A 26,011-nucleotide genomic window follows, 5' to 3' on the forward strand; every position below is an offset into this window, starting at 1 on the left:
CAGGGTAGGGCAGTGCACGAGGGCTGTTGTACAGCAGCAATACTCTATACCAGGCTGGGTTCCTAGTACATCAAGGGTGTCATCTGGTACTTGTAAGGCAGGAGAGAAGTGTTGTTTCCACATCACAGGTTGCTGGGCCGAGCCAAAAACCAACAGTCTGCCTGAGTTTAACAGTTTGCAGCTAGTTGGGTGTTAACGGAAGCTATTTAGGTTTCCTTTTGAAATTCCTGATTTACAGGAAAATCACAACCGGTACAAAAATTTACAAATACTTTCAGCTAGCCTCTCCATATGTAATTGCTGGGCTTTGTGCTATCACTCCCTCTGCATGCATTTTAGTAAGTTTTTTGGTTATCTTAGTTGCTGAAAAATATCACAGCACACTTAAAAAGGGGGTTAGGTAGGGGTCTTTTTATCAACTTACCAAAATATTTTTATGCAAACTTGGGGAACTAATTTACTTACCTTTATTCAAATTTTATCAGTTGTCTTGTGTTAAACTAAAAAACAACAGATACTGAACAGGATCCAACACAGGACTACATACTCAGCTGTCACATCTCTCGAGTCTCACTTGAAATTTGAAACTTTTGACAAATATAGGCTTATGAGACATCATCTCTGAATGTACTCCAGGCTGGCCTTGAACATGGAGCCTCTTGCCTCAGCAGCCGATGTGCAGGGATTACAGGTGTGCAAAACCATGCTCCTGGCTAGGCTCAGAATTTTGTAGAATACTCCTTGACTCAGTTTTATGCATTTTGGTTGGGGTGTTGTGTAGGGTTAAATGTCTGTGTACCACAACAGGATGTACAAACAGGAAACTGTCTTAATGGGAGCTGAAGAGGTGGCTCAGCAGTTAAGAGCATTGGCTTCATTTCCAAAGGATCTGGGTTCAGTTCCCAGCACCAACATGGCAGCTCAGCACTGTCTGAATTTCAATTCAATAGGATCTAATACCCTCCCTCCTTCCAGCTTCTTAGGCACCAGGCACATACATGGTACACTGACATGCATGCAGGCAAAATATCTGTACATGTAAAATAAGGAAAAAAAATAAAAAATTGTCTTAGTAATAGCAATATTAAAGTGTGCCCCTTCTTCTGAGAGAGCTAGCAAAAATAAAAGTGAGATGTGTCAAGAGAATACAGGGAGAGTTGGAAAGTGGCAATAGGGGGTGGATATGATCATAGTTCATTGTACACATGTGTGAAATTCTCAAAACAAAAAAAGTCTTGCTCTCTAGCTCAGGCTGACATCAAACAAGTAATGTTAGGGACACAGGTCAGTGGTGAGGCATCGAGTTTCAGTCTTCAGTAACATCAAAAACATAGGTATACACAAATTAACTCAGGAAAACTAGCAGGTATCCGTATCTTTAACACCAGCACTTGTGAGGTAGAGGCGGGAGGACTCTAAGACTAAGGCCACCCTCAGCTACAAAGTGAGTCTGAGGCTGGTATAGGATACATGAGAACTAGTGCGTAAGAACATAGAGAATATGAAGCTGTCAACACAAAGCCGAACTTTGTGGCTCTACAAAATATGCTTCACTGTTAAATGACTTTGAGCACACAGTTTTAGTAAAACTTTTCTTTCAAGGCACTCGCTTGAAACGTATGTTCTCTTGTCATCAGCTTCACTGAGTGTTAAACACAAGAGAGCGTGTGGCATGTTGCAGCAGAGAGCCAAAACAGAGAAGCTTTGAAGCTGCTGAGGGCCTCCCAGCCAGGATCGCAGCTACTTCCTTACTGCTACAGGAAACAGGTTTTGTACCCTGTAGTGTAGTATGCTCACAGACCAATCCTTCCCTCTTCCCAGCTACCTCTCAACCAAACCATCAGACCAGCCAGAGTGGAAGCACCCAGCAGAGCACCAGGCTACCAGTTCTATAGCAACATGATGGGAAAGGGGCAAACGGTGCTTTTCAGAAAGCTAAATGGCTATCCTATAATCTGAGATTATGTGCTCTTAATTGGGGACTGATAGAATAGTTTTACATAGTGATTTTAGGAGCAGATAGCATTTTGTGTGTGTGTATGTGTGTGTTTGGGGGTAGGGAGAATTGCCTTACTAGCTTGTGAAACTAGTAGTTTGAAATATTTAAATACTTCAATCAATTAAAATGTTAAGTAGATTTGATGGTTGTTCAAATTAGGACTGGTTGAACCCTATACACATAATGGCCATCCAACAACACGGTTACATCATCTTTTATTAAAAGTGGATATATGAATTCAAATGAGACACCAACTTAAAAAGAACATGTTTCCATGACCCCTCACTACCACAGAAGGAGTCTGTCATCCTAGGCAAATAGTATGGGTGCAGTACAGACATGACCAACACTGGATATCCATGCAGGCTGCTCTTCTGGATCCCACAGTACCACAGGATGTTGCTGGTCTTGATGTACACTTTGGCCCACTTACCTTTACATTTCAGTCACACTATATAGCATTCAGTATTTACATACATGGAACAGAGCGGACATAATGTGTGTTCCAAGAATAACATTTTGTGGACTTCTGTGTTAGAAAGAACTCCGTGTTTCAATTCTCTTTATGTCTTTCTTAGCTACTTTTAAGAAGACCAGTTCCATAGAAACACATAAGCTGGAACATACCTTTAGAAAACCTTACAGAAATCAATGTAAACTGCATTGTATCTGCCCATAAAAAAAAATCAACTAAGCCCCATTCCCTTTAATGTTAAAAATAAAAAAGTAGCTAGCTATTACACTTTATAGTAGGTTCCAGACCAAATATTAGGTAATCATTGGCATTCTGGGCCGGATGGGTCTACGTCTGTCATTCTGGGATCTGTTCCTTTCTGTCAAAGTGGTCTACATACATTTGCCAAGAACATTTATATTAAACTTCAAATTACTCCTGGTTGTATCCAGAATATATGTTAGGAACCTCTAAAAGGAATTTGCTTTCCGCCAGCTATGCCATGTTAGTAATTACTGAGATGACAGTAGAGACTCTGGGGACAGGCAGGGGCCCAGTATGCAAGCACAGGTCAAGCGTCTGGCCAAGGAGCTCGATGACCCAGCAGTACTTAGTTCTTCTTGGTTTTCTTCAGATAGCGATTCCGCAAAGACTTGTTGAAACCCATGATTGTTTTAAAATAAATCCAACGGGGCAAGATTGAGTTTATTGAGCCCTAGGGAAAGAAATGGGGGAGATATATCAGCATAGCCCCAGACCAAGATAAACTTAAGTGAAGCCTATCTGCCACCTTCCATTTCTCTATATTATTATTTTCAGAGATTTAAAAAGTTAGGTACTCAGTTTGAAGTAAAATATAAATGTCTCTTTAAGGATTAAAGATGGGCACCACCTTGTCTGGCAAAGAATTATGTCTTGATTCTAAGAAATCATAGAAAGAAAAGCCCAAGCTGGAAAACATGGCTAAGATTTAGAAATGTACATACCATGATGGCGTGGATCACATATCCAGTGGTTCGGGTCTGCAGACCTACTGTTTTAATTGCAGACTTCACAAATGTCTCTGCAGAGGGCTTATCCAAAGTCGGCTTCCGTATTTTTGCCAGTTTTGTAGCTACAAAGAATGGCAGGACACTCTGGAAAGAACAGCCCCATATGAAAGGAGAAAACAAAACATGCCATTGATTAGGAAGGCTACCAACTCAGAACTGAGTGTGATGGCTGCCTGACTGTTGTGACAGTAGACGCATCCTCATGATATCCGGAGTTTATATCATTAGAAGTGGGAGAGACGTGCTGCTCTCTAAGGCTAACTTCACAGAACATGTAATAGCAAAATTATGAACTGCAATACAGCGATGACCTACGGGTAAAACAGAATGGGAGGCTTGGAAATATGAAACACAAGCAAGCATTTCTGAATCTTTAAAAGGAAAGGAATGGGCAGAAGCTAGAGGAGCTGAGGCTCAGGATGGCCTTCCTAGCCTGGTCAAGGGGCCCCCTGCTGTGGAGTCAAGCAGCATGTGGTTTCGGGTGTCCTATGGGAACGACTTTGCTGCACCATGCCTGATGAATTATGCTTGTTTCATGAGCTTTATTCCTTCACAGGTGACATTCCACTCTCCTGGCCTTCGGTCACCACTTCTCCTCCCTAGTGTTTTAACGTCCTGCTCCTTAAGTTTTATCAACTGCTAATGCTAAGATGGGACCACATCTTTTTAGCCACCTTCTGTTTTGGGAAGAGATAATAAGAAAACAGCTTGGGTGACGAGAAGTCACTTGACAGGACAGATGTGGAGTGGTAAATCTAAATATGAGCTTTCCCAGGCACTTCACAAATGTGAGGTTCCCTACTGCACATGCACCCTATGTCCTGGGTGTGACACAATACAGAACACACAAAGATCCAGCACTATGATGAGTTCTGAGAGTCATGGTGAGAGAGTTTCACTCTGTGACACAAAAGACTTCAGGTGTACAGAAGCTCACCAAACACTTGTTACTCTCACAAGTGTGAAAAGAAGGGGTGAGATCCACTGACACTGCTATTTAAGAAAAGGAATAGTTCAATATGTGGTTGAAATAAAAAAAATGTTTACACTACAAACAAAGCTGAGGTCTCGCCACACTTTGGATTTCTTTTCTGCTGAGACCGGAAGGAACAGCCCCACATCTCTTTGGGGATTTATTTATATGTGTATTTTTTTCATACATAATTTTGCATTCTTCTCACTCCCAATTATAAGTCAAAGAATATAGTTCACCTCCCTTACTGTGGGAGCTGAGCCTTCAACCCATCTATTCAGACTCTACCTGGGGCCATCCTCCATCTTCCTCACCTTACAGGAGGCAAGCCCACACCAAGTCACTAGTCACTAGAGCACAGCAGCAGCCGGGGCGACTTTGACTCTGTAACTTGACTTCTGAGGATGTATTTATTGGGATTATTAGTATCCATCACTTTTTAATGAGAAAATGTTTTGTCAAGTCTTTAGTCCATTTTATTCCATCACTATGAAGGCAGATTGAGGAAATCTCAGACTGAACTGTGGGGTCCAATTGTTACGTTGTTGTTCACTACCTAAAGACCAGAGCAGGACAAAGCCATGTGTAAGCGCCAATGGCAGGTAATGACGTGCACCTGCACAGCTTCCTCTTTTTTTCTTTTTTTCTTTTTTTTTTCTGTATGATTCTTGGTTATATGTAAGACTGAGAAGGCCTTTCCAGAAAACTCAGTGTACAGGGATGCTGGGAAGTCTTGAGCTCCAGAGATAAGCCAGTCTGTAACCATGCCTTTCACTTGTGCAGAATGCTTTGCACTTCTCTTTCATCCATCTTTCTGCTCTTTCAGAAAACATAAACAGCATAAATTGGACTATTTTGATATTGCGAAATTCATTTGCACTGCCTGCCTGAGCCACATGGTGGCCCCACAAGATAATGCATGGCTTTAGGGTTCAGCTAGCTTCTGGTGGGATTCTGAAGGAGCCTCCAGCTATTGGGGGTTGGGAAAGACATGCATATCTGGGAATTCCTAGTCAAGTTATATTTTCCCAACTAAGAAATGGGAATCCTAAGCTGGAAGATTGTGTCCATCCTTCCTGGATATAAAATCAAGGTGTCCAACAGTGATCTACTGAAGTATGATGGGTTCAGAGACGGCTTTGGGTGTAAGCCACAGGAGCAGAGGAGAGCAGTGAGGAGCGAGGCACTTTCAGGGACTGCAGGGAGTTCCGTACAGTCCGAAAGAAAACAGGTCCAAGCACTAGGCAAGTTCTCGAGCACCAGCTCAAGAAGACAAGTGTACCACCTCCATCTGGGTGCTGAGAACAGCATGAGGTACACAGCAGGGCAGGGCAGAATAGCAGTTCAGAAGCAGAGCACGAAGCAGCACTAAGGGCCTTTTCCCTGAGCCAGCATTTTAAATATTCTAAAACTTAAGCAAGATCATCTGCCTCAAGTAAGCAAACCTACTGATCTAGCTGTGGACGGTATTAAGAGGAGTAAGTGAAGTTTATGGAAAAAGTAAATTAATCTTTTATGTCAAAAGCCATCAAAGTAATGCCAAAGAAACAATAATTCCATCCTCTGCCTATGCAGGAAAGGATTATAGGAAACAAGTCAGAAATATCTATACTTCTACAGAAAGTTTTCAAAGCAGTAAAACTTAAAAATCACTTACACCAATAAGTCACCATTATAATTTTTGCCCCCTCAGAAACAACCTGACCCTGACAGCCACAGCTGTGGGCAAGTATCCTGATTTCCAAATTTAGAATCTCAAACTGGAAATAATCAGTTAGGCCACAAGGCAAAAGCTGATGCTGCTATGTCTGTGCTCAGTTATTAAATAAACAGCCCCGGAGATCAGAATTTGGTATGTTTTCCTCCCCTTTTCCACTGGTGTAGACGGCTTAGACTATGGTCTTCACAGAGCATGTGCTGTGGAGTCTTGATTCAGGGCAGAAAAGGCACTACAACTGGGTGCCATGGCAGGGAGGGAAGAAGGTGCCCGAAGACACATGGCAGACGTGAGAATCAAACTCAGAATCATAGAACTTCACATGGCAGTCAGCTATGAACTAATATCCTCTTCAACCTAAAAATGATCAGACCTTTCCATGATAATGCTTGGGGAAATGTGGATCAAGGGGTAGCAGGCTGTGTTCTTTTGAACAAGGTTCTAGCTGTGGCATCTAATCTTGTTAATGTGCCCTTCTCTAGATTCACTTGTCCCTCCCCACTTCTCCATCTTCTGGTCCAGCAGAGCGAAGAGCAAGGCAAAGCCAACTCCAGGGCATTTTCAGCATGAGGCTGACAACATGAGCACATGGTTGTTTGCTTTGTTTTCTTTCTTTTCCAAGGGGTGTGTGTGTGTGTGTGTGTGTGTGTGTGTGTGTGTGAGAGAGAGAGAGAGAGAGAGAGAGAGAGAGAGAGAGAGAGAGAGAGAGGTACCTGTTAAATGGGTGTGTTTTCAGGAGTCTTTCTTTGATCACTCTCCACCTTTATTTTTTAGGACATAAAAGAAATTATATTTTGGGGACTTGTTGAGACTGAAGCTGGCCAACGGGCTTCAGGAACCTGCCTGTCTTCGCTTCTTTCTCCAGAGCTGGGGTTAGAGGCACATGCCCAGCTTTCTTTCACACCCACTGCTCTCTCTCTCTCTAGCCTATGCACATTCTTAAGACAAAGGCTGTGGCTCTGTGAGTTTAGGGAAACCTCACTGTTTTAAAATCTGTGTCTTCATTTATTGAACCTTAGGATCTGAAGTCCTCCAGAGCACATGGCTAACTAAACACACACATTATAGTTTTGCTTGATGAACTCAGTGGTTACAAGAATTCATTGAGTGACTATTGATCTTACAAAGAACCTGCCTTCAAATGTATAGAATGTGTATGTTAGTATTTACAGAGGAGAAAAAAGAGGAAAACTGAAACTACACAACCCCCAATCTATAAATGTATTTGAGTGCTTCCTAGAAGATGTTTAGGTACATGGGATACAATCACGTGAAGAAACAAACAAACAAAAATCCCAAACAAACAAACAAACAAAACCAGACCCTGATTTCACAGAGGGATGTGGGCACAGAGCATTGATGTTAGCGACTATTTCTGTAATTAGTCTTAGAAACGGTCATATATAAGCAATGTGCTGCCAGAAGGGACAGAAGCTAGCCCAGAGATTGCACAGCCGAGGAACAGCAAGGGTGGAATTTTAGGCAGGGAGGTGAAATGACTGGATTTTGCTGTATCAACTGTGGCTACAGTGAGCAGACACTATCCTATCAGCAAGGATAGCAGTAGTGGGGTATTCTAGTTAGTGATACGATTGCCATGATAAACATTGTGACCTTAAGTAACTTGGAGAGGAAAGGGATTATTTCAGCTTACAGTCAGGAAGTCAGGATAGGGAACCACCCACTGTGAGGTGCCATCCCTCCCCGAGCCCATCAATCAAAAACTGCCCTATAAGCCAATCTGGTGGGGGCATTTTCTCAGCTAAGGTTCCTTCTTCCCGGTGATGCTAGCTGAGTCACATGACAGGCTGATTCTTTAGCACAGGAGGTCAGAGAGATGGTCCAGAGTAAGATACAATGGCACCTGAGATTAACAAGTGGGAGCAGTGACGTTATGAGATATAGCCAGAGTGGAGACATCTTCAGACATCTTCAGCCCTTAGTGATCTGATGCACTGCAGACCCTCAGCCCTGGAGTTGTATAAGTCTGGATCAGTAAATTCCCTGTACTTTCTCCACCTGCTGAGATGTACAGCACTGTCGCTATAGGGGTCACTGTACTCCTGATTTTTTTGTTCACTGTCTGCCTTTCTTGCTACCATAATCCCAAGTATCATCCAAAAACTACACTCTACGTACTTCCTAATGGAAGAAATGTGAAACATAATACACAGGCCTCTGGTTTAGGGTCCACTGATTGGTAGTGTGTTTAAGTATCTGTCTACTTTGTCTTGTGTGCCTTGAGGCAGGGATCTTGAGTCTTATTTCTGTTGTCCCACTTCTGACAAACGGCAGTCACTCACTGACTTTAGGCAAGTCATACAACTGTTAATTTTTATTCTCCAGTCTGTGACATGGGGTCAGGTTAATATCAAACTCAATGAAGTAATAGTGAATGAACATGGGGTATACTGTAGGTGCTCCATAAATGCATGCACTTCTGTTTCTCGTCTCTTTTCTATACTCGCCATCACTCCCCAGTTTCTAATGTCTTTATATATGTCACATTATTCATCCCATTTGCCTTCAGGAGTCAGAAATTAAGGATCGATTTTGCACAGGTCAGATAACCATTGAGGGGTGACAGCAGAATTCATATTGGTCTGTTGACGCTGAGTTCAGTGTTCCTCACTATCTCTAAGCACACAGCAATGAGGTTTGGATAAAACTAGACTGACCAAGAGAGTACTGAAGTCTCTATGCGTTGAAATGGCTAAAATCCAGACGCACTATCTCATCATATGGCAAGTGTGTAAAGAGTATAGGGTACTAAATTTAAGGTAAACTGTCTACGGAAGTAGGATGGTTGTATGTTTTAAGAAGTTGGCTTACCACTGACGGCTTACTGGTGCCTTCCCATGTGACACTTAAGGAGGACAGAGCAGTACATCCCTCCTGTTGTGGACAGAAAAGCATAACCGGAATCTAACTACAAGTATGTGTCAGATAATCCCTAAATGAGGGCTGTGCTCTTCCAAAACATCAGTGGCATGAAAAAGCAACAGAGTCCAGATGGAAAGAAACACAAGAAACAGGAGATGGAATACCCAATCCTACCAAAGCACTGGCTGGGGACAGGGCTCAGAGGCAGAGCACGTGTCTAGTATTTGCCTAGAGCTTGTACAGTCAATCCCCAGCACCAGAAAACCAAAGGAAACTGTAAAGAGTGTTACAGAAGTGGGTGTGGTGCTGCATGCTGGAAATCTCAGCACTCCAGAGGCAAAGGAACGAGGACTGAGTTCAAGACCAGCCTGGGCTACATAGTGAGACCTTGTGTCAAAAAAAGTTAAAAAAAAAAAAAGAGTAAAAAATAAAAAAATGAATAAATAAATACAAGAACAGGTGAAACAGTGAGCACAGATGATCTCTTCAAAAACATTACACCAGCATTCAACCTCACGTTGTTGGCACTGTCACAGTCATCTAAGAACAGCCTTACTTTTCAGATGTGCACTAAGGAATCTGCGGAAATGGAAGAACATGTGCAGCTTCCTCTCTAAAGCTATCTAATGGCTCTAGAGTGAGTAATAACCACCAGGAGGTAATAACCACCAGGAGGAAGGCTGGGCCGATCGATGAGACTGCTCCTCCTCTTTACCGTCTCTAGGCCGACAACCTTTCTGTTCTGCTTTGTTTCTTTTTTTGCTTTTTGAGACGAGGTTTCTCTATGTAGCCTTCACTGTCCTGAAACTTGCTTTGTAGACCAGGCTAGCTTTGAACTCAGAGATCAACCTGCCTCTGCCTCCCAAGTGCTAGAGTTAAAGCCGGTGCCACCACTGCCTGGCTCAACTTATTTTTTTAATAGTTTATATTAAACTATTAAAACTATGCTTTAATAGTTAAAATTATCTCTAAATAAAAAAGGACTTAGGAAGGGAACCAAGAGGACTGTGGGAGCTGAAGTGGCCCCGGCTATTCCTCACTTACTCAGCATTTACTGACTGCTAGTGAACACAGGGTAGACTAGGGACCATTCTCCTCACTTAGATTTCACCTGAGTTTTATTCTTTGAAGGATGTATTCTTTGAAGAATAAGTTTCTTTTGCTGCTCCTCATAAGTCTTCAATAAATTGTTAAAAAGAGAGAACATTAGCAACACTGAGGTAGTAAACAGCTTTGTTCAGGAACACACTGCAACCTGGGAGTGGTGGTATATGGCTTTTACCCAGCAGGCAGGTGGCAGAGGCAGGTGCTTTGTGAGTTCAAGGCCAGCCTGGTCTATAATGTAACACACACAACAAAACAAACAAACAAAAAGCCACTTGGTGAGCAGGCCCAGCGGCAGCAGCAGACAGAGGCATGTGCAGCTCAGGGAAGAAGAAGAAAAATGGTAATCCAGTGTCTGAGGCCTGAGACACGGACTAAGGGAAATGAACTGGAACCCAAGCCTTGAAGATGGACTGACTTCCAGGGCTCAGGGACAAAAAGGAGCTTGGAGGCATGTGGAACAGCCCTGAGGAGGGGGTTTGGGGTGATTTCTAGTCTTACCATGTTACTATCAGGCAGAGCTCTAAGGAAATACCTTTGAGGTATTGTGAAAATGAGAGCCACAGGCATATCAAAGGGCAGAGCATGCAGAGGACATACGAGGTCCTCTCTAGCCTCAACATAATGAGTAGGCAAGAACACTGACGCCTTGTGGGGTCTGAATTCAATACTCAGGTAGAGCCACCTGAGGCCAGTAAGAGAAGCCAGCAGCACTGATCTGACCCAAGAAACATGGGATGGAATGGAAGGTGGAGCAGGCCACTCGATCCCCCCAGTCCTTAATCTGGAAGACAAACACCACCCAGAGAAAAGCAGGTCAGTTTCAGCTCAACATGGACTCTCTGCTCTACTCAGTACCCTGGGATTTATTTTCACAGTAGGACAGCCACATTTTTCTTCATAATCATCTTTTTCTTAGTAATTCATTCTAAGTGAAGACCTCAAGTGAATCTTAGTAAGAAAGACAATGATGGATGAAATTAAATAACTTAAAATTTACTAATGGAAACAATATAAGCTTATCAAAATAAAAATTTTCAGAAGGTAATTACTAATGTTCTTGGAGGTAGTTTCTAGTCATATCAGGTTAATATCAGGTAGAGACTCCAAGAAAACTACTCTTGTGGAAAACAGGCTATGAAAAGGTGAGAAGGGATAGTATCTCTGCTTTCTGTGTTAACAGGGCAATGCTGGCCACTGCCTCCAGGGTACCGTCCAGTGGACCTTAGAGTTCCTGCTGAGCCTCGCTGGAGCCTAAAAATGACTGAAATAACAGATTCCCGGGGAAAGGTAACACTGAGTGGCACAGGAACCTTACCTTCTGCCAGTGTTAGCTGGCTTCCTTGTTATCAAAATCCAATCTAAGGGGGATTCCAGTTACCAGCATTACAAATGGTATCATCATAGACATAAACTACAAGACTCTACAAAACCCTGTCTTTCCAAACACAGGGAACTGAAAAATTAAACGGTACCAAGTAAGTGGTCAGTAAACACTCCTAGGAAGTAAGCTCAGGAAAGGGCATGGGAGAAGCAGGCTTTTCTTCATGGACCCTAAAGATGAGGGATCATTTCTGTACCCTTCCTTATGATGGGAGACTTGGCTCTAATACTACTGAAAATAAAAAGACGTAGAAAATACATCTAGATAATCCTTAGTGCCATCTTGATTATCTACACATATAAACTAGAGTGATCACAGCAGCCTCACACTTTCTGGCTTCATTATTTCCTGAGTACAATGGCCTTAGTAGCCTATGGGTAGGACAAGTGCTCTAATAGCAAACAGATCTGGATTTGAGTCCTGGATCAACCTGGGGAAATGAGTTACCTGTTTTAACCCTAATCCCCACATACGCTAAGAGCTCTGATCACAGAAGACCAAACATTGAATGATTCTTCTATTCACAGGGTGGGCTAAGAACAGGTGACTGTGGTGAGACGAAAAATAGAATGGTCGTTGCCAGGGGCTGGGGGAGAGCAAAAGCAAAGTGAGCATTTAACGGCGTTCAGTTTCTGTTTGGGGAGGTGAAGAATGGCGGCAGTGACCGTTCATCAGTGAGCACAGTCACAGCCCTGAGCTGCATGAAGATGTCGACAGCCTAAGTTCTGGGTTATGTATTTTCTACCACAATTTTAAAGAGTCAGATTGTCTCAAAATAAACGGTGAGCATTTACAATAATGAGGCTTCAACTGTTTACATTTGGTTCTAGTTCAGGTATCCTAGTTAAAAATTTGAGGGGCTAATTTTTAAAAATCTAGACCTAAGAGCATGAGGGAAAAGAAACCATGTCTCTAAGGGAGTGCTCACGTCACAATCGCTTACTGAGGAATGTGATTTTCTTTCGTTGCCAAGACAGCAACTGTTGCTGTGGAAACCACACAAAACCAGGGATACTTAACTGAAACAAACTCCACTTACCTGCACAAAGATGCCCTTGCTCTTATACTCCTCATGGAGGCACTGAGAGAAGAAATCTACAAAGGCCTGGGAGGGAGGTGGGGGTGAGAGAGAAAACACATCTATTACATCAGTCTGCCTGGAGTGTAGCCATGGAGACAACAAAATAATAAATTAACCATTTAACACCGCTGTTTCTAGTCATTCCTTTCACTTCAAATGCAGAAGAGATAAAAACACTTTAAAACCTCAGGAAGCTTTTCTGCTACAAATGATATTATCTTACCAAAAATAACATTTGCTAATTTTTGACTTAATGAGAAAAGCAGCCTCCAAATTATTTTCCAAAGAGAAAAAATTTTTTTTCATTATGTAACAAAGGATTTAATTCCACTTTCTATTTGCTACTCCAAGAGAAACCGGAGAGTGAATTCGGTTCAGTTCTGTTTTGCTGCTGGGTCCTGTGAGCTCGGTCTGAGAAGTGAGGGTGAGAGCCCATCTGATAATGCAATTGTAAACCCGCCTGGAAACCATGTGGCCGCTTTTCCAATGCAGACTCAGTATCAGGCTTGAAAGGCCAAGTTCAGTGACAACCCAATGAAGGTCTGCACTGGCAAGAGGTGACCTCCATGGAGATTTCCAGATACTGGATTTCTAACACAAGACGTTGACTAAACATCTTCTTGGTATGTTTCAGCCACCAAGAAAACAGGTAGATCGGGGCTGTGGGGCTGTGCAGGTCTCAGAAGATAGCAATGACTGAGTTTTCTCAATGAAAAGGTGTGCTTTGCACTTTTCCTTCTCTGACACACTACACGTTCCTATTACATATTATGATTTACTTATTTCCCCGTAAAGGCTTGCTTAACTTCAGCAACTAAAATGGTCATTCTTCAAAAATATTTTCACGCCTCAGTGAAGTAACTGAAAGTGGAGTGAGCGGCCCACAGACAGGAGAAGGTGCAGTCTGAGTGACTATCCTAGCTGTAACGTGAGGATGTGAATAACAGAGTTGTATGATGACATGGAGTTCTGGGAAATCCCCATCCCACTCTAGACATGACAGTGTCCGGGAACTCTAAGTAAGGTGGCAGAACATTCACTCTCCATTGGTCTATTCTTGTCTGTGAGAATGTCTGTGGTACTGCTAGGATGCACTTCCTTGATATGTGAAGGTCATGTTCATGTTACCAACATTCCAACCTTAGGCTCATTAGTATCAGACTCTAACCCACTGGGTGGACTGGCTTAGGCGAGGTCTCTATGGAAGCATGAGTCTCCCTGTTAAACTAAGGGACCACAAATCTGACCATCAGTGGCTGGGACACACTTGTGTTTCCATCTGTGTCACTCCTGAAACCCACGTGGGCCATCTACCTGCCCTCAGTTGACTACAAACTACCAAGCACAGCACTTCTACAAGGTTAAGTGGCCAGACTGAAAGTCACCCCTCCGTCTTATGTTGACATAATTTACTGCAGTACTCGTCACCTTGGTTGCAGAGTAGACTGTCAACAGTGGAACCGGGAGCATGCCACTGGCAGAGGAGATGTTGAGAATCACCCCTTTAGATCTGGAATTGAAAACACACCACATAAACGGAAGGACATCGTAGGCACATTTGCTTGTGAACTCTAGTAAGATAGAAGAAAGCAACAGGGCTGCTGGTCTAACTCGCATCTCCCTGCCTCTCATGAGCATTTAATATGTCTGGCCGGTGAATGAAGCATAATTCAATGAACTAAAAATAGCTCTTCTTTACGATGAGCTCATTTTCCAGCCTTAGTAATCCTATGCATGACTGGATCAGCTAGTCTCCATTAGTTGTGTCTGTACTTTCTCGGGTCCTCTGTGGCCACACCATCAGAAATCCCTACTTAGACAGCAGGGATATATTTCAGTGGTAGAATGTCTGACCCGTATGTGCAAGGCACTGCAGCCAATGTCTGCAGAGCAAAAGCCAACGAAGCCCCACACAGACACATCTGCTCTGACTCACTGCCCACTGTCCACTCCAACAATGTGTCTAAGCATTTCCCTCAACACAGTCCTGAGACTCTAGACACCAGAGCCCACCTTTGTTCACATGCAATCAAGTCTTTCATAAACCTTTACAGCAATGGGTACCACCCTTAGACCTGCCTGGGTTATAAGTATTTGGGCATAGAACTGACTTGGAAATTCCACCAGACTGTACTTCATTAACTATTACACTGCCGAAAGACCAGGTTTAACTTTTTCCTGTGACTTTGAGATTACTGAAAGTCAGGCAACTTAAGTCAAGCAGAAATTTCTGCTTCCACAAATAAAAATCAGATTTCGAAAAGCAATGCAGTAAACACACACGTTTCAGCAAGCACGAGAGGTTGAGCAAGGTGTGGACTGATGACTTTAGAAATGTGAGAACTACCTTCCAACTCTCTCTCTCTCAGCACTGAGGATGGAGCACAGGCCCCTGCCTCAGGCTAGTGCTCCACTACTGACCTCAGCCTCAGCCCAACCCTCTTCCCCCCCCACACTAAAGGTGGCCCAGGCACCTCTCACTCACTCCTCAGCCTCCTTCTTCTACACAGGCTGCTGTCATTCTCTTCCTGGATTTCTAAGTCCTGCTTTGTTTTGTTTTGTTTTGTCTTGTTTTGTTTTTTTTTCCCACTATTTAGGGGAGGAGGAAGAACCCAGAACCTTTTTATGTAAAACAGCACAGGAAACATGACTAAATAGCATTATGAGTTATTTTAGATATAAATCTGAAAAGAAATAACAGCCTATGGCCATCATTCCATCTGCCAGCCTTTATGCGCGATACCCACTACAACCATCAAAGCGAAGTCTGGGCCCTCTGCTTCATGGGTCTCACAGGAGTTTAGTCAATTGTTTATAAAACAGAAGTCCTTACTAGTAATACACACTTTCCTAAGCAGGGAAACCTACTAACATCTTGGTGATCAAATAAAATTTCAAAATTGAAAATGATATTAAGAAATTTTAAAGTTAGAAGTGGCTAAGATTAGTTACATCATCCTTATATTAGTACCTTTTTTCCCAAGACAAAGAATAATAGCAACAATTTTTATCAGGAGTTAGAACCCAGCCCTTTTAGACTTAAAAAAAAAAAGGTAAATTAGCAATAAACACTTAGTTATTTCATCTTCTACATCTATAAAAATTTCTTTGATGAAGGTGAAACAGAACAATCTTTTATTATAATCAAAGAGTGTTCCTTTGGTAAAAAACTGAATAAAAACCACATCAAAAAATTATCATTTTAGGGTGTTGAAAATATTCCCCAATTAAACTGTACTGACAGCTGTCTGATTCTAAGTATGCTGAAAATGACTGAGCTACATAATTTAGACAGGTGTGTGGTTTACAGCATGTAAAATAAACTAGCAAGTCTGTAAACACAAGAGAAATCTGTTTTTATTAGAACACACAGCCTTTAAGCACCCAATAGCCGACCAGAACCCACAGTGAGGTGGATGCACAGCGCTGTGGCTACTCTGGCAAACCAAGCTTCCCAAGGAACAAGTGCAACCTCACAATCGGTCCGAGTTAACCTCTAGCCAGGAGCTGCTCTATTGCCAAGTGTAAGGCCAGGGAGAGCCTGTCTAAATAGATGCAGGTGATGCTGTCCCTGAAGCTGCTGCCTGTCACCACTGCTTAGAGCCAGCTCTATTCCACTACAGTCGCGCTAGCTGGAGTGGCTGCAAATGCCCTTGAACAAAAGTCACATTTTTCTTTCTGTTACTCACAAATGAAATACAAAGTTGAAGGTAAAGGTTAAAGTTTAGTGCTATGACTTCAACAAAGGAAAAGTCTCTTAAAGATAATAAAAGCTCTTTTCTCATTTTACAAAATAATATCAACAATCCACATGTCACAATGATGCAGGCATTCTTTTATTTATTACTTCTTGAGGTAACAAAGAATATTTCTCAAATATTCTACTGCAGTGAAAATTTCTAGGAGCTGGAGAAATTGCACACTGGCTGTTCTTACAAAGACCACCCAGCAGCTCCCAGCTCCTGTGAGTCTAGTCCTAAGAATCAATGCCTTTTCTGGCTACATGAGGTGTACAGGCTTGCATCCAGGAAGCATATCCTTACATATAAATTAAAAACAATAAAAATCCAAAAGAAGAAGGAAAAGAAGAAAGAAAAAAATTAGTAGTAAATAGAGCTATTACGTCAAAATTTCAAGTACTTTATAAAAAACAAAGTATATTTCAAAATACATCAAATCATAAAATTTAAGACCATCCAAGTACTATATAAAATGAGAACATTTATAACTGTGTCTAACTGGCAGCAGAGAAAGCACCCCACCTACCAATCTGTCCCACTGTTGTGAACAGCATATGTGTCTATCAAAGACCTTTCTATGACTCCTCCCGTAATAGCATTCAAATCTATCTTTTCTAAGGATAATATTCTATTTTGCCTGTATCCCGAATTGAACAGTAGTGCAGCCTGCAGTAATCCCCGAATGTCTCTCCTTAGGTGGAAATAGGGTGAACATTTGGACCTGGGGCCACAAAGGATTCATCTTTACAATCAACTACTTTGTCTAGCTCTAATCCTCCATCTAAGCAGAATTAGTGACGTCAAACAGTTTCCATGGCACAGCCAGGCTCATGACAACTCTGTTATATCAAGCAGAAGGGCAAAATAGGCTATGCTTAATTGCACACAGAGACAAACATAAGCCAAGCTGGTTAACCTCTCCTTCTCTGGAGGCTTGGGCACAATGCAAGCACATAAGAATTTCTGCAGAAGCTCCGTTATTGAGGACCCGTGCTGCAAACACTTCCTAGTTTGTTATGACAACATCAGATCAACAGAGTGACATTTTCTGTGATGCAGTATTTGTAACTGATCTCATTGCTTACTTGTTAGGCATCACATGACGGTAACTTGGAGGAACAGATTACTGAGGATCTACCAGAACTAAAATGCTGCAGAAACAAAGGCAGAATAATCAGCCTCTTCACCTCCAGTCACTTTCTGTATTTGTCCTCCAGAGGCTAATCACTAGGCTTGCCCATCCCTGTAACACTCAGCAGCTTTCCTTATAGCTATGCTCTCTAGGATTCCCTTAAATTTGGACAACTCCCCACGAGACTCCCTATAATTGTCACCTGGATTTTTTAAAACTGCCAAGCTTTTGTTTTACAAATGCCTCACTATTCTGCTGGGCTCTTGTAGCATCCCTGTCCTCACCTCTAAAAAAAAAAAAAAAAAAAAAAAAAAGCTGTTGCCCTTGGGGAATAATAGTATCTTTTGAAAGAAGTCACTGACTCTGGCCTGACTCAGGAAGGAAACCTCAGCATTGCCCCACCCTGCAGCAGAGGGAGATGGGAGGGAGCCAGAAGGTCAGTGGTACAGAGTGTTAACCAGACAGAGCTGTGAAATACAGACTCCATCTCATTCTTTACATCTCCACTACACACGAGACACGACAGAAGTACACTCTTGCAGGGTCATTAGAGAGTTCTCTAGGCTTAAACGGAAAACGGAAATTGGTGTAGACAGTTCTCTAATTGACTCCTAAGAACACAGGGAAACTATCAAAACAGTGTTCAATGTCAGAGAAGGAATCATGGAACATGGGGTCAGACATATACAATTAGAACCAGCAATCAAATTCTCACACTATACAAATATTGCTTTGTTGAAGAAAGTTTGCAAACATTTAGCACAAGGAAGAATTACCTGCCCTAAAACGCCACAACATGTCATAATTCCACCTTAAGCAGTACAATATGAAAGAGGCTATTTTTAGCCTTTCCACGGTTGTTATGGCAACCACCTCCTGGCTCCAGCTGTACACAATGTTTATAATTCCAGGGAAGTAGCGAGAGCAAGGATCTCAATAATGTAATTATGCACTTCTATATGTATGGTGATAATACCTTATCTGATTATTGGTACTTATTTAATGATAGTCAGTTGGCTACAGTTCTAGAATGTGTGGAAAAATCTCACACCTCAATGACTGAAAGGAAGGAGGGAGAAGTAACCAATAACAAGGGCTCTTTCTAAAGGACACTGCTGTTACTCGATGAGATTATCAATCCTATGGAAATAGGTCACTTTGGGGAGGTGTAGAGAACAGCTAGAACAAAGCCACGTACAGGGTGTAAGACAGACCACTCTTGGACATCTGTTCGCCTGGAGCTTTTCCTCCCTTTTGGCAAACAAATAACATTTCTGGCCTCCCTTGCAGTAAGTTGCAGCTTGTGACAGGTAAGAGTTCTGGACAGCAGAACGTGATATACACTCCTTCCAGGGCTGACCCATGAAACCTCCTCTAAAATCATCCTGATTTTCTTCCTTTACCTGTTAGCTGGGTGAAGAACTAGTTCTTAAGAGAAAACTAAGGGTTGGGGATTTAGCTCAGTGGTAGAGCGCTTGCCTAGCAAGCACAAGGCCCTGGGTTTGGTCCCTAGCTCCGAAAAAAAAAAAGGGGGGGGGGAAGAGAAGACCATAAAGATTTGTGACAGAGCCCCTAGATGGAATGAGTTTGAGATTCCTCAAGGACAAGGTAGAGAAATAAGGGGAAAATAAATCCTTAGCTTGATAAGTCATGAAGGAAGGAAGGGGTTAATCTATTAGAGCAGTTAGCACACCTCAACTAATATACCTAACAACTCCTAAAGCTCCACTGGACATAGATGTCCCTTCTAACACAAAGTACTAATTAATAACTCTACATACATGTCAACTAGTGCTTAGTAGCCCCCTCCCCATTTTCCTATGATTCCAGCTTTCCACAGCTTCTGAAGGCTTTCTACCAGGCCATTTCTCAACCTTGGTTTAAAATCAACTTGATTTCTTGAACGGCAAGGACTGAACTCATTGTATTCTCTAAGCTGGGTTCTGCTGGATAAGCTCAGACTCCCCTTCACACTGGTCCTTCATACCCAGTGTCAGCTTTGACTGGGGTGGTGCTGATGGGGCTAGCGATGGCCCTGGGTCTCTAGCTCCACCTCTGCATCAAGACATCACAGCATCTCATCTCACCAAGCTAAAGGGGCGGGGTTACTTTCAACTAACGGAGTGCACTGGGCGGGGCATTCTATTAATCCAGTAATACTCTCTGCTCCAAGAAATGACTTCACTGTCGTTATTTCCTTTCACACAGTTTCCACCAACATACTTTTAAAACGTTCTTTCATAATACTTCTATAGCTTACAATGTTGATTTCCTTGTTTTGTTGAATTAGTGAAGATGGAGCCCAGGGCACGCTAGGCAAATGATGTAATTCTGAGCACTTGCCCCAAGTCCAAAGATTTCTTTATAATGCCATTTGCAGATGTCACAACTCAGAGTAGGACAGTGACCCAAATATGATCCCTATTGGATTCTCCTCTATCCCTAGTCCTAGAGTTCTGGTATGACCACTGGCTTGATCACTGACAATGTCATGTCCTATCATCGGAGCACACACCCCACACACACTATCAGTCAATACTCAGCTTAAAGGCTTTAAGGGAAACTTTGCTAAAATAAGGCAATTAGAATATATGGATCAGTACATGTAAAATAGAATTACAACCAATCTTGCTGAAAAAGTTTCTCAATCACTGTACATGACCAAAAAGTGGACTTCTGAGCCTCATATGAGGCAGAATATGTGAGTGGATTTGATATGCATACACTGCATTCCTTCCTGGTCTTTTAACAGAAGTGGGTGCTTAATTCCTCCCCGTCAAAGCTTTGATGGAGCCCAAAATTAAAATAACAAACTGGCTCAACATTCAAGTCCAGCTCTCTTTGGCAGATTTTCTTTGAAGGCCTAAGCAACATCTAGATTCTTCTGAGAAGGAAACAGAGTTTAGTTATGTTTTATACTCAATGCTGCCTCACATTTGGAAACGCAACCACAGATTTTCTCCACAAAACGAAGACGTGGGCTATTCTACTGGCACCCAATTCCACTGACCCTGTTCCCAGAGTTAGTCTGACATTTGGTCACTTCGTATCATGCCTTGGTCCCTCATTCATCCATTCCCCCAGCAAGCATGAAAACACCAGAAGAAGGCCTACAGTTTCAGGACATTCCACCGATTGACTCTGCGTAGCTGCAGCTTTAAGGAGGCATTCCCAGGAATATCCCAGGACTCTATCCACCCCCTCAGAATAGCAGGCAATTGAGTTAGTGGTGGTGACTCAGGCTGGCTTTTTAATCCTGATCTAAAGGAAGCACCACAACCCTAGAGAGGGAAATAAAAAAGTCTAGTGGAAAGGCCTCCTTCACCAATGACTCATGCTCCACTGTGTGGCTCGCCTGGTGCTAAGTCAGAGTTGGGTTCATTAGTCACTTTAATGAAATTCTCAGAGAAAGAATTCTCCCTATAAATAATAATGAGCTCTGCAACCAGTGTTTGTGTGTGAGCGTGTGACTCACCTCTCTACCATGCCAGGCAGCACCAAGCGTGTCACCTGCAAAAGAGAAAACAAAACATCAGTGATGGCTGAGGACACAGCAACAACAGAGTGAAGGACACCCACACACAACAAAGAGAAGGGACTCATGGAGCCAGCCATCATTCTATAGAGAGGCTTATTTTATACACTCTGTATAATTATACTATGTTAAGAGTACATAAAGAGAATGCACTGGGAAAGTTTTCAGTGAATGTGGCTAAGATTAGCCTTGTCTCAAAAGTAAGGCTGGCATGGGCACCTTCAAATAATTAGGTCTGTATGCTAAGTAGACATCTCTTCAAATTTCCCAGAAAAGATTGAATGTGATCTCATGTAACAGCATCCCACCTACCAAGCTGACTTAAGTGTTCTCATCTTAAGGGCTCAAGTCCTCTTTTTTGAAGGCTTTGGGGAGGAGAATGCTGGCCAAGTGAGACATGAGTAAATATCAAGTGCATTCATTTCTTCTGAGCTCCACAGTTGTGAGTGACCCACAACCATCTGTGGCCTCTAGTGACCAGCCATAAAAGGTAACATGTGAAATTTAGCAATTTCATAATCACTGGCCAAAGACACACAATGTCAACACAGGCAACCACCAAACTCTTTTGGGGGACACTATTCAAGAAAAGTTAGAAGTGCAATCTTTGTTAAGATGACCTCACAGTTAAACGAGTCTGGGTTCAGCCTGTATCGGTTCTCTAAGCAGCACAAGAAGTTGAAACGCTTGCTAAGTGTAGATATTCTGAGCCTTTTATCTCGGATAATATCCGCCACCAATTAAAATGACAATATTCTGATAAAAGATTGTTTTTCATGGGAATATTCTGAAGCAAAAGGTCATGAAGACTTTCAGCAGCCAAGTGTGCTATGCGGACATACAAGTCAAAGATTAACTCCAGAGATGGTGCATGTACTTGTCAGTGAGTGAGCTTAAGTTGTCACCCTATCAGTTTAAAAAAAAAAAAAAAGGGCTGATATATCACCAATTTCAAAGTAAAGGAATATCTTCAGAGTTTAGGGAAACATTTCAACAGAAGTAAAGATATGACCAAATCTGGCCTCGGTGAAAACGGAGAAACTAAGAGCAAGTATAGGCCGAAGCTTCCTATCCCCCTCCTTTTTACAGACATCTGGGTTTTCACAAAACTCATCTTCATAGGCTGACACAGCAGGCTGTCAGCTGTCCTCCAGCATTTGCTCTTTCCTTGTAGATGATGGTTCAGAGCACACAACCTCTTTCTCATTCTTGGTGTCTCCCACAAAAAAGTGTACTACAATTTCTCTGAGAACTGCACATGGCCTACAATTATTTAGTTCATAAGAAGAAGAAAAACAGACAATGTCTTGGTTGTGGACTTGAGAAGAGGAAAACAGCCTGTCTTCCTGTTATCTTTCCCTCCTCTTTGTAGGCAGAATGTAGTAGATTCGAGGGAGGGAAGCATTGTGACCCCACGGTGAATGTGTACATGGTAGGATGGCCCCACGGTGAATGTGTACACGGTAGGATGGCGGGATTAGAGGAGGATCCTTACTGAGAGGAGCTACTGTACAGCACACTCAGCACCCTGACTAACTGACCTGTTTAACTTGTGATTGAATCTCTGTTCCAGGACATAATCAATATTCTTGTTGTTTGTTTTGCAGTGTTGGACACTAACCTTGAGGCCCTTTACCCATTAAGCAGGTATAGGCCTCTGCCCTAAGTACCCAGGCTTTTAACCGAAAATTCTAACTAGTGAGATTGACCTTTATGTTGATAAAGGCTGATCAACATAACTGATTAATAACAATGATTAACACTTTATGACCCATCTCCCCAAAAAGAGCAGTCCCATAAGCAAAAGATTAAATATCTTAGTTTTGAAATGACAGTCCTCTCTTTTCAATTTTCTCGATTTGCTTGAGCCAATTCAAAATGTTCCTAGTGGGCTTCCAATTCAGTGTGATGGAACCTAAGTCCAGGCTAATGTCACAGGTCATCTTTCTAACAGTTCCTCTCTCTCCCTTGCAGGCTAAAGACTAATTCCAACTTTGCTAATGTATTTCCCAAGATTTGTCTTTCCAGAGGCAAACAGAGGCTGTTTAATACATAACCAGTGAACGTTAAGGCCACTGTGGTATAGACTCACACCACAGTTCTAATTCCAGCCCTTCTCCTGGTGGCATGACTCTTAGCTAGGTTCTTCTTCTCTGAAGTCTTAGTATGTTAAATGAAGACGGTATCTACATTACATGTTATTACATTCTTAACTTGAATGAAGACTTGTGTATGTGTACTTGTGCATGTGAGTGTGTGATCCCCATGTCACATCAGAGACTTTGAAGGGACACCGGTGTTCCCCGCACTCACACTGCACTATCCTTTTAGGAGGCAGCACCGTTGAGTCTTCTATGCTAACCTTAAGCATGGCATGCCCCACATTTTAGAGCCAAGATCAGTAATAAATTTTGAGGTCATCCATTTTAACTGACCATACAGAAGTTTTTGGATAATTCTTTCATTATTTTAAAATGTTTCATTTGGGATCTCCTGATGATTAAAACTCTTTATATTTACCTCCAAACAAACAAACAAACAAACAAACAGAGAAACAAGACGTGAATACTCAAAGCAGGAGAATTTTACAAATTCATAAACTTTTAGGAGACCTTTCTATATATTATGTGGCTAATAACCAAGGAACTGAAATCACAAAGTACTCTTGAAACCAAGGAACTGAAATCACAGTTTATCAAACTCTGGAGGTAAAAAGGCATAAAAATACTCTCTGCATAGCAATTGAGAACTGGGAGCAACACCTTAGAATAAGGAGTCATCCTTCTGCTTTATCTGCAGCCACTAGCTGGGAGGGAAGAACTCAGGACCCATAATGAGATGCTCCTATAAGCAGACAGGGGGCACTGGTGCTTAGGAAAAGGAGCACTTACAGCTAGAAGCCAGGCAGAACTTCATACATTATGTTTTGGTTAAGTTATAAAAGCATAAACAGGAGATCACTTGGCAGCAAATAAATACCAGAAGGAACAGAATGCACAAAAGCAAGCCATGAAGAAATAAGTATTTTTTTATTGAATTACTACACTTCTTTGTTTGATGGGTCAAAAAAAATAGATGTAAAAAAAAATATGTACAACTGGTTAGATGCATCATGTAACCTGCACCTGTAGAAGACATCAGGATCAGACATTCACACATATAAAATGGACATGTGTGGAATATTTCATTGTAAAGGATGAATTGTTTGCAATCTTAAGAGTATCTGAAAATGGTCTATATTTATGAACACTAGACTCTGGCAACCCAACTAACCAGCAAGCAACAGTATCTGAAAGGGGCTTTCATTAGCCTATTTCACCAGGGAACATAATGCTAAGCTAATATACTAGGAGGTGGTCTCCAGGCATTTTCACAGGAGTTATTACTCAGCTCCCCAAAGCCCTGAGTTCACCAGAAACAGAAGTGGGGAAAATGAAGATGACTTCTTAAAAGGTTCTTACTCGTGTGTGCATATGTGCATGCATGTGTGTGGCCTTCCATGTGTTAACTCAAGAGTAGTAGTAGCTCAGAAGAGCAGCTGGTTAGCGCCTGGAGCAGCTTTCCTACACAAAGGGGAGGAGAATGAGTGAGATTCGTAGGCAGCATTTGACATGTAGAATTACCAGGCAAACTCAACCCTGGTTTAACTTTTGGTTACACACTGGGGAAATATAAGTCAGAAGCTTATATTTTCCTTTATGCCATACTGCTCTGAGTAAAAAATTATCCAGAAAATAGTCAGACAACGTGAAACCTCACATGATATAATCATACGTATACATATATTATACATAATAATACTAAATTATATCAGTAACATGTTAAGAATTAAATACCCTTTTTTAATTTATATGTACTGACATGATCAGATATAGTCTTTACAAATATGAATTAAAACGAGAAGTTTGAGTAACCCAAGGCAAAAGATGAACAGTGCTGTGGGTGGCTGGTTGCTGAAGAGCCAAAAGTACATATTGACTCTCAATGAGCAGACAACGCACCAGCGAAGACACAGCCCTGACAGGTAAAAGTTGATGGTCCCTCTTCAGGCTCACAGATTCTCAGGTTTACTTCTGTGCACCATAAAGTGGAAGCTCATTTAAAAAAATGAAAAAGTTAACCAGGAGTAACACTGAAAAGCCACAGGAAGTTAACATGAACTCTTCATCATTTTATAAACACTAAAGTTTCCATTAATGCTGACATTGGCTTTCCCGCTAATCAGATTCTAAGTCTTAAATCCAACTCCAGGCCATCTGCATTTGGGCACGTGTTTACACATCATTTTAAAATATTCAACATCCAAGTAGACAGACTTCATTGTGCCCACATTAAATTAAATTCTCTTTAACATCACACCTACGTAGGACACTTGAACTAGGTTGTTAAGTCCCACTTCGCTCTGCATTTACTGACCAGGATCTTACTCTCTGGGATTTATACACCTATACCAGGTACGGCCATGAAACGTCACTGTGCATCTGCACTGCGTCTCAGCCACATGGCCTTTCTGGAGCTAACCCAATATGCTGCTTTTAGGCCAAAAGCAGGGGATAACTACTACCAGAAAGTTTGTTGTTTCTCTTTACATAATTCTATAATAATGTTATTACGACTTGGGAGTTTGGTGGTTAAGGCTATTAGGTAGGCAGTTAATAATAAACATGAGTTCTAAACTTTTTCCTTCTCATGTAAGGTAGTCTCTACGAGTGCACAGAAGCAATTTTAATTCCTTTTTGCGGTGGTTTGAATGAGAATGTCCCCCACAGACTCCTACATGGAATACTTGCTTCCGAGCTGGTCCTGCTGTTTGAGGTTTAAGAGACATGGCCTTGCTGGAGGAAGTATGTCACTGAAGCAGTTTTGGGGGCTTAAATACTTGTGTCATTTGCAGTTTGCTCTGGGTGTTGTTCAAGATGTGAACTTAGGCTAAGAGTTCGCTGCTCCAGCCCTAGGC

At 42.0% G+C, this 26,011-nt stretch overlaps 1 protein-coding gene across 1 annotated transcript in view; it reads right to left on the reverse strand.

Moving 5' to 3' along the window:
* Positions 1-2,191: 2,191 nt before the first annotated feature.
* Hsd17b12 (hydroxysteroid (17-beta) dehydrogenase 12) overlaps positions 2,192-26,011 on the reverse strand; it is a 123,506-nt gene continuing 99,686 nt past the window's right edge. The window contains exons 7-11 of the mRNA NM_032066.2: positions 20,995-21,029; positions 14,076-14,157; positions 12,606-12,671; positions 3,440-3,589; positions 2,192-3,168 (exon numbers count right to left, since the gene is read on the reverse strand). Coding sequence (NP_114455.2) covers positions 3,064-3,168; positions 3,440-3,589; positions 12,606-12,671; positions 14,076-14,157; positions 20,995-21,029 — 438 coding nt within the window. The 3' untranslated portion in view covers positions 2,192-3,063. The remainder of the gene's footprint in view (positions 3,169-3,439; positions 3,590-12,605; positions 12,672-14,075; positions 14,158-20,994; positions 21,030-26,011) is intronic.

Source organism: Rattus norvegicus, chromosome 3, assembly GCF_036323735.1.
Source record: "Rattus norvegicus strain BN/NHsdMcwi chromosome 3, GRCr8, whole genome shotgun sequence".
In the NCBI taxonomy this organism is placed as follows: domain Eukaryota; kingdom Metazoa; phylum Chordata; class Mammalia; order Rodentia; family Muridae; genus Rattus; species Rattus norvegicus.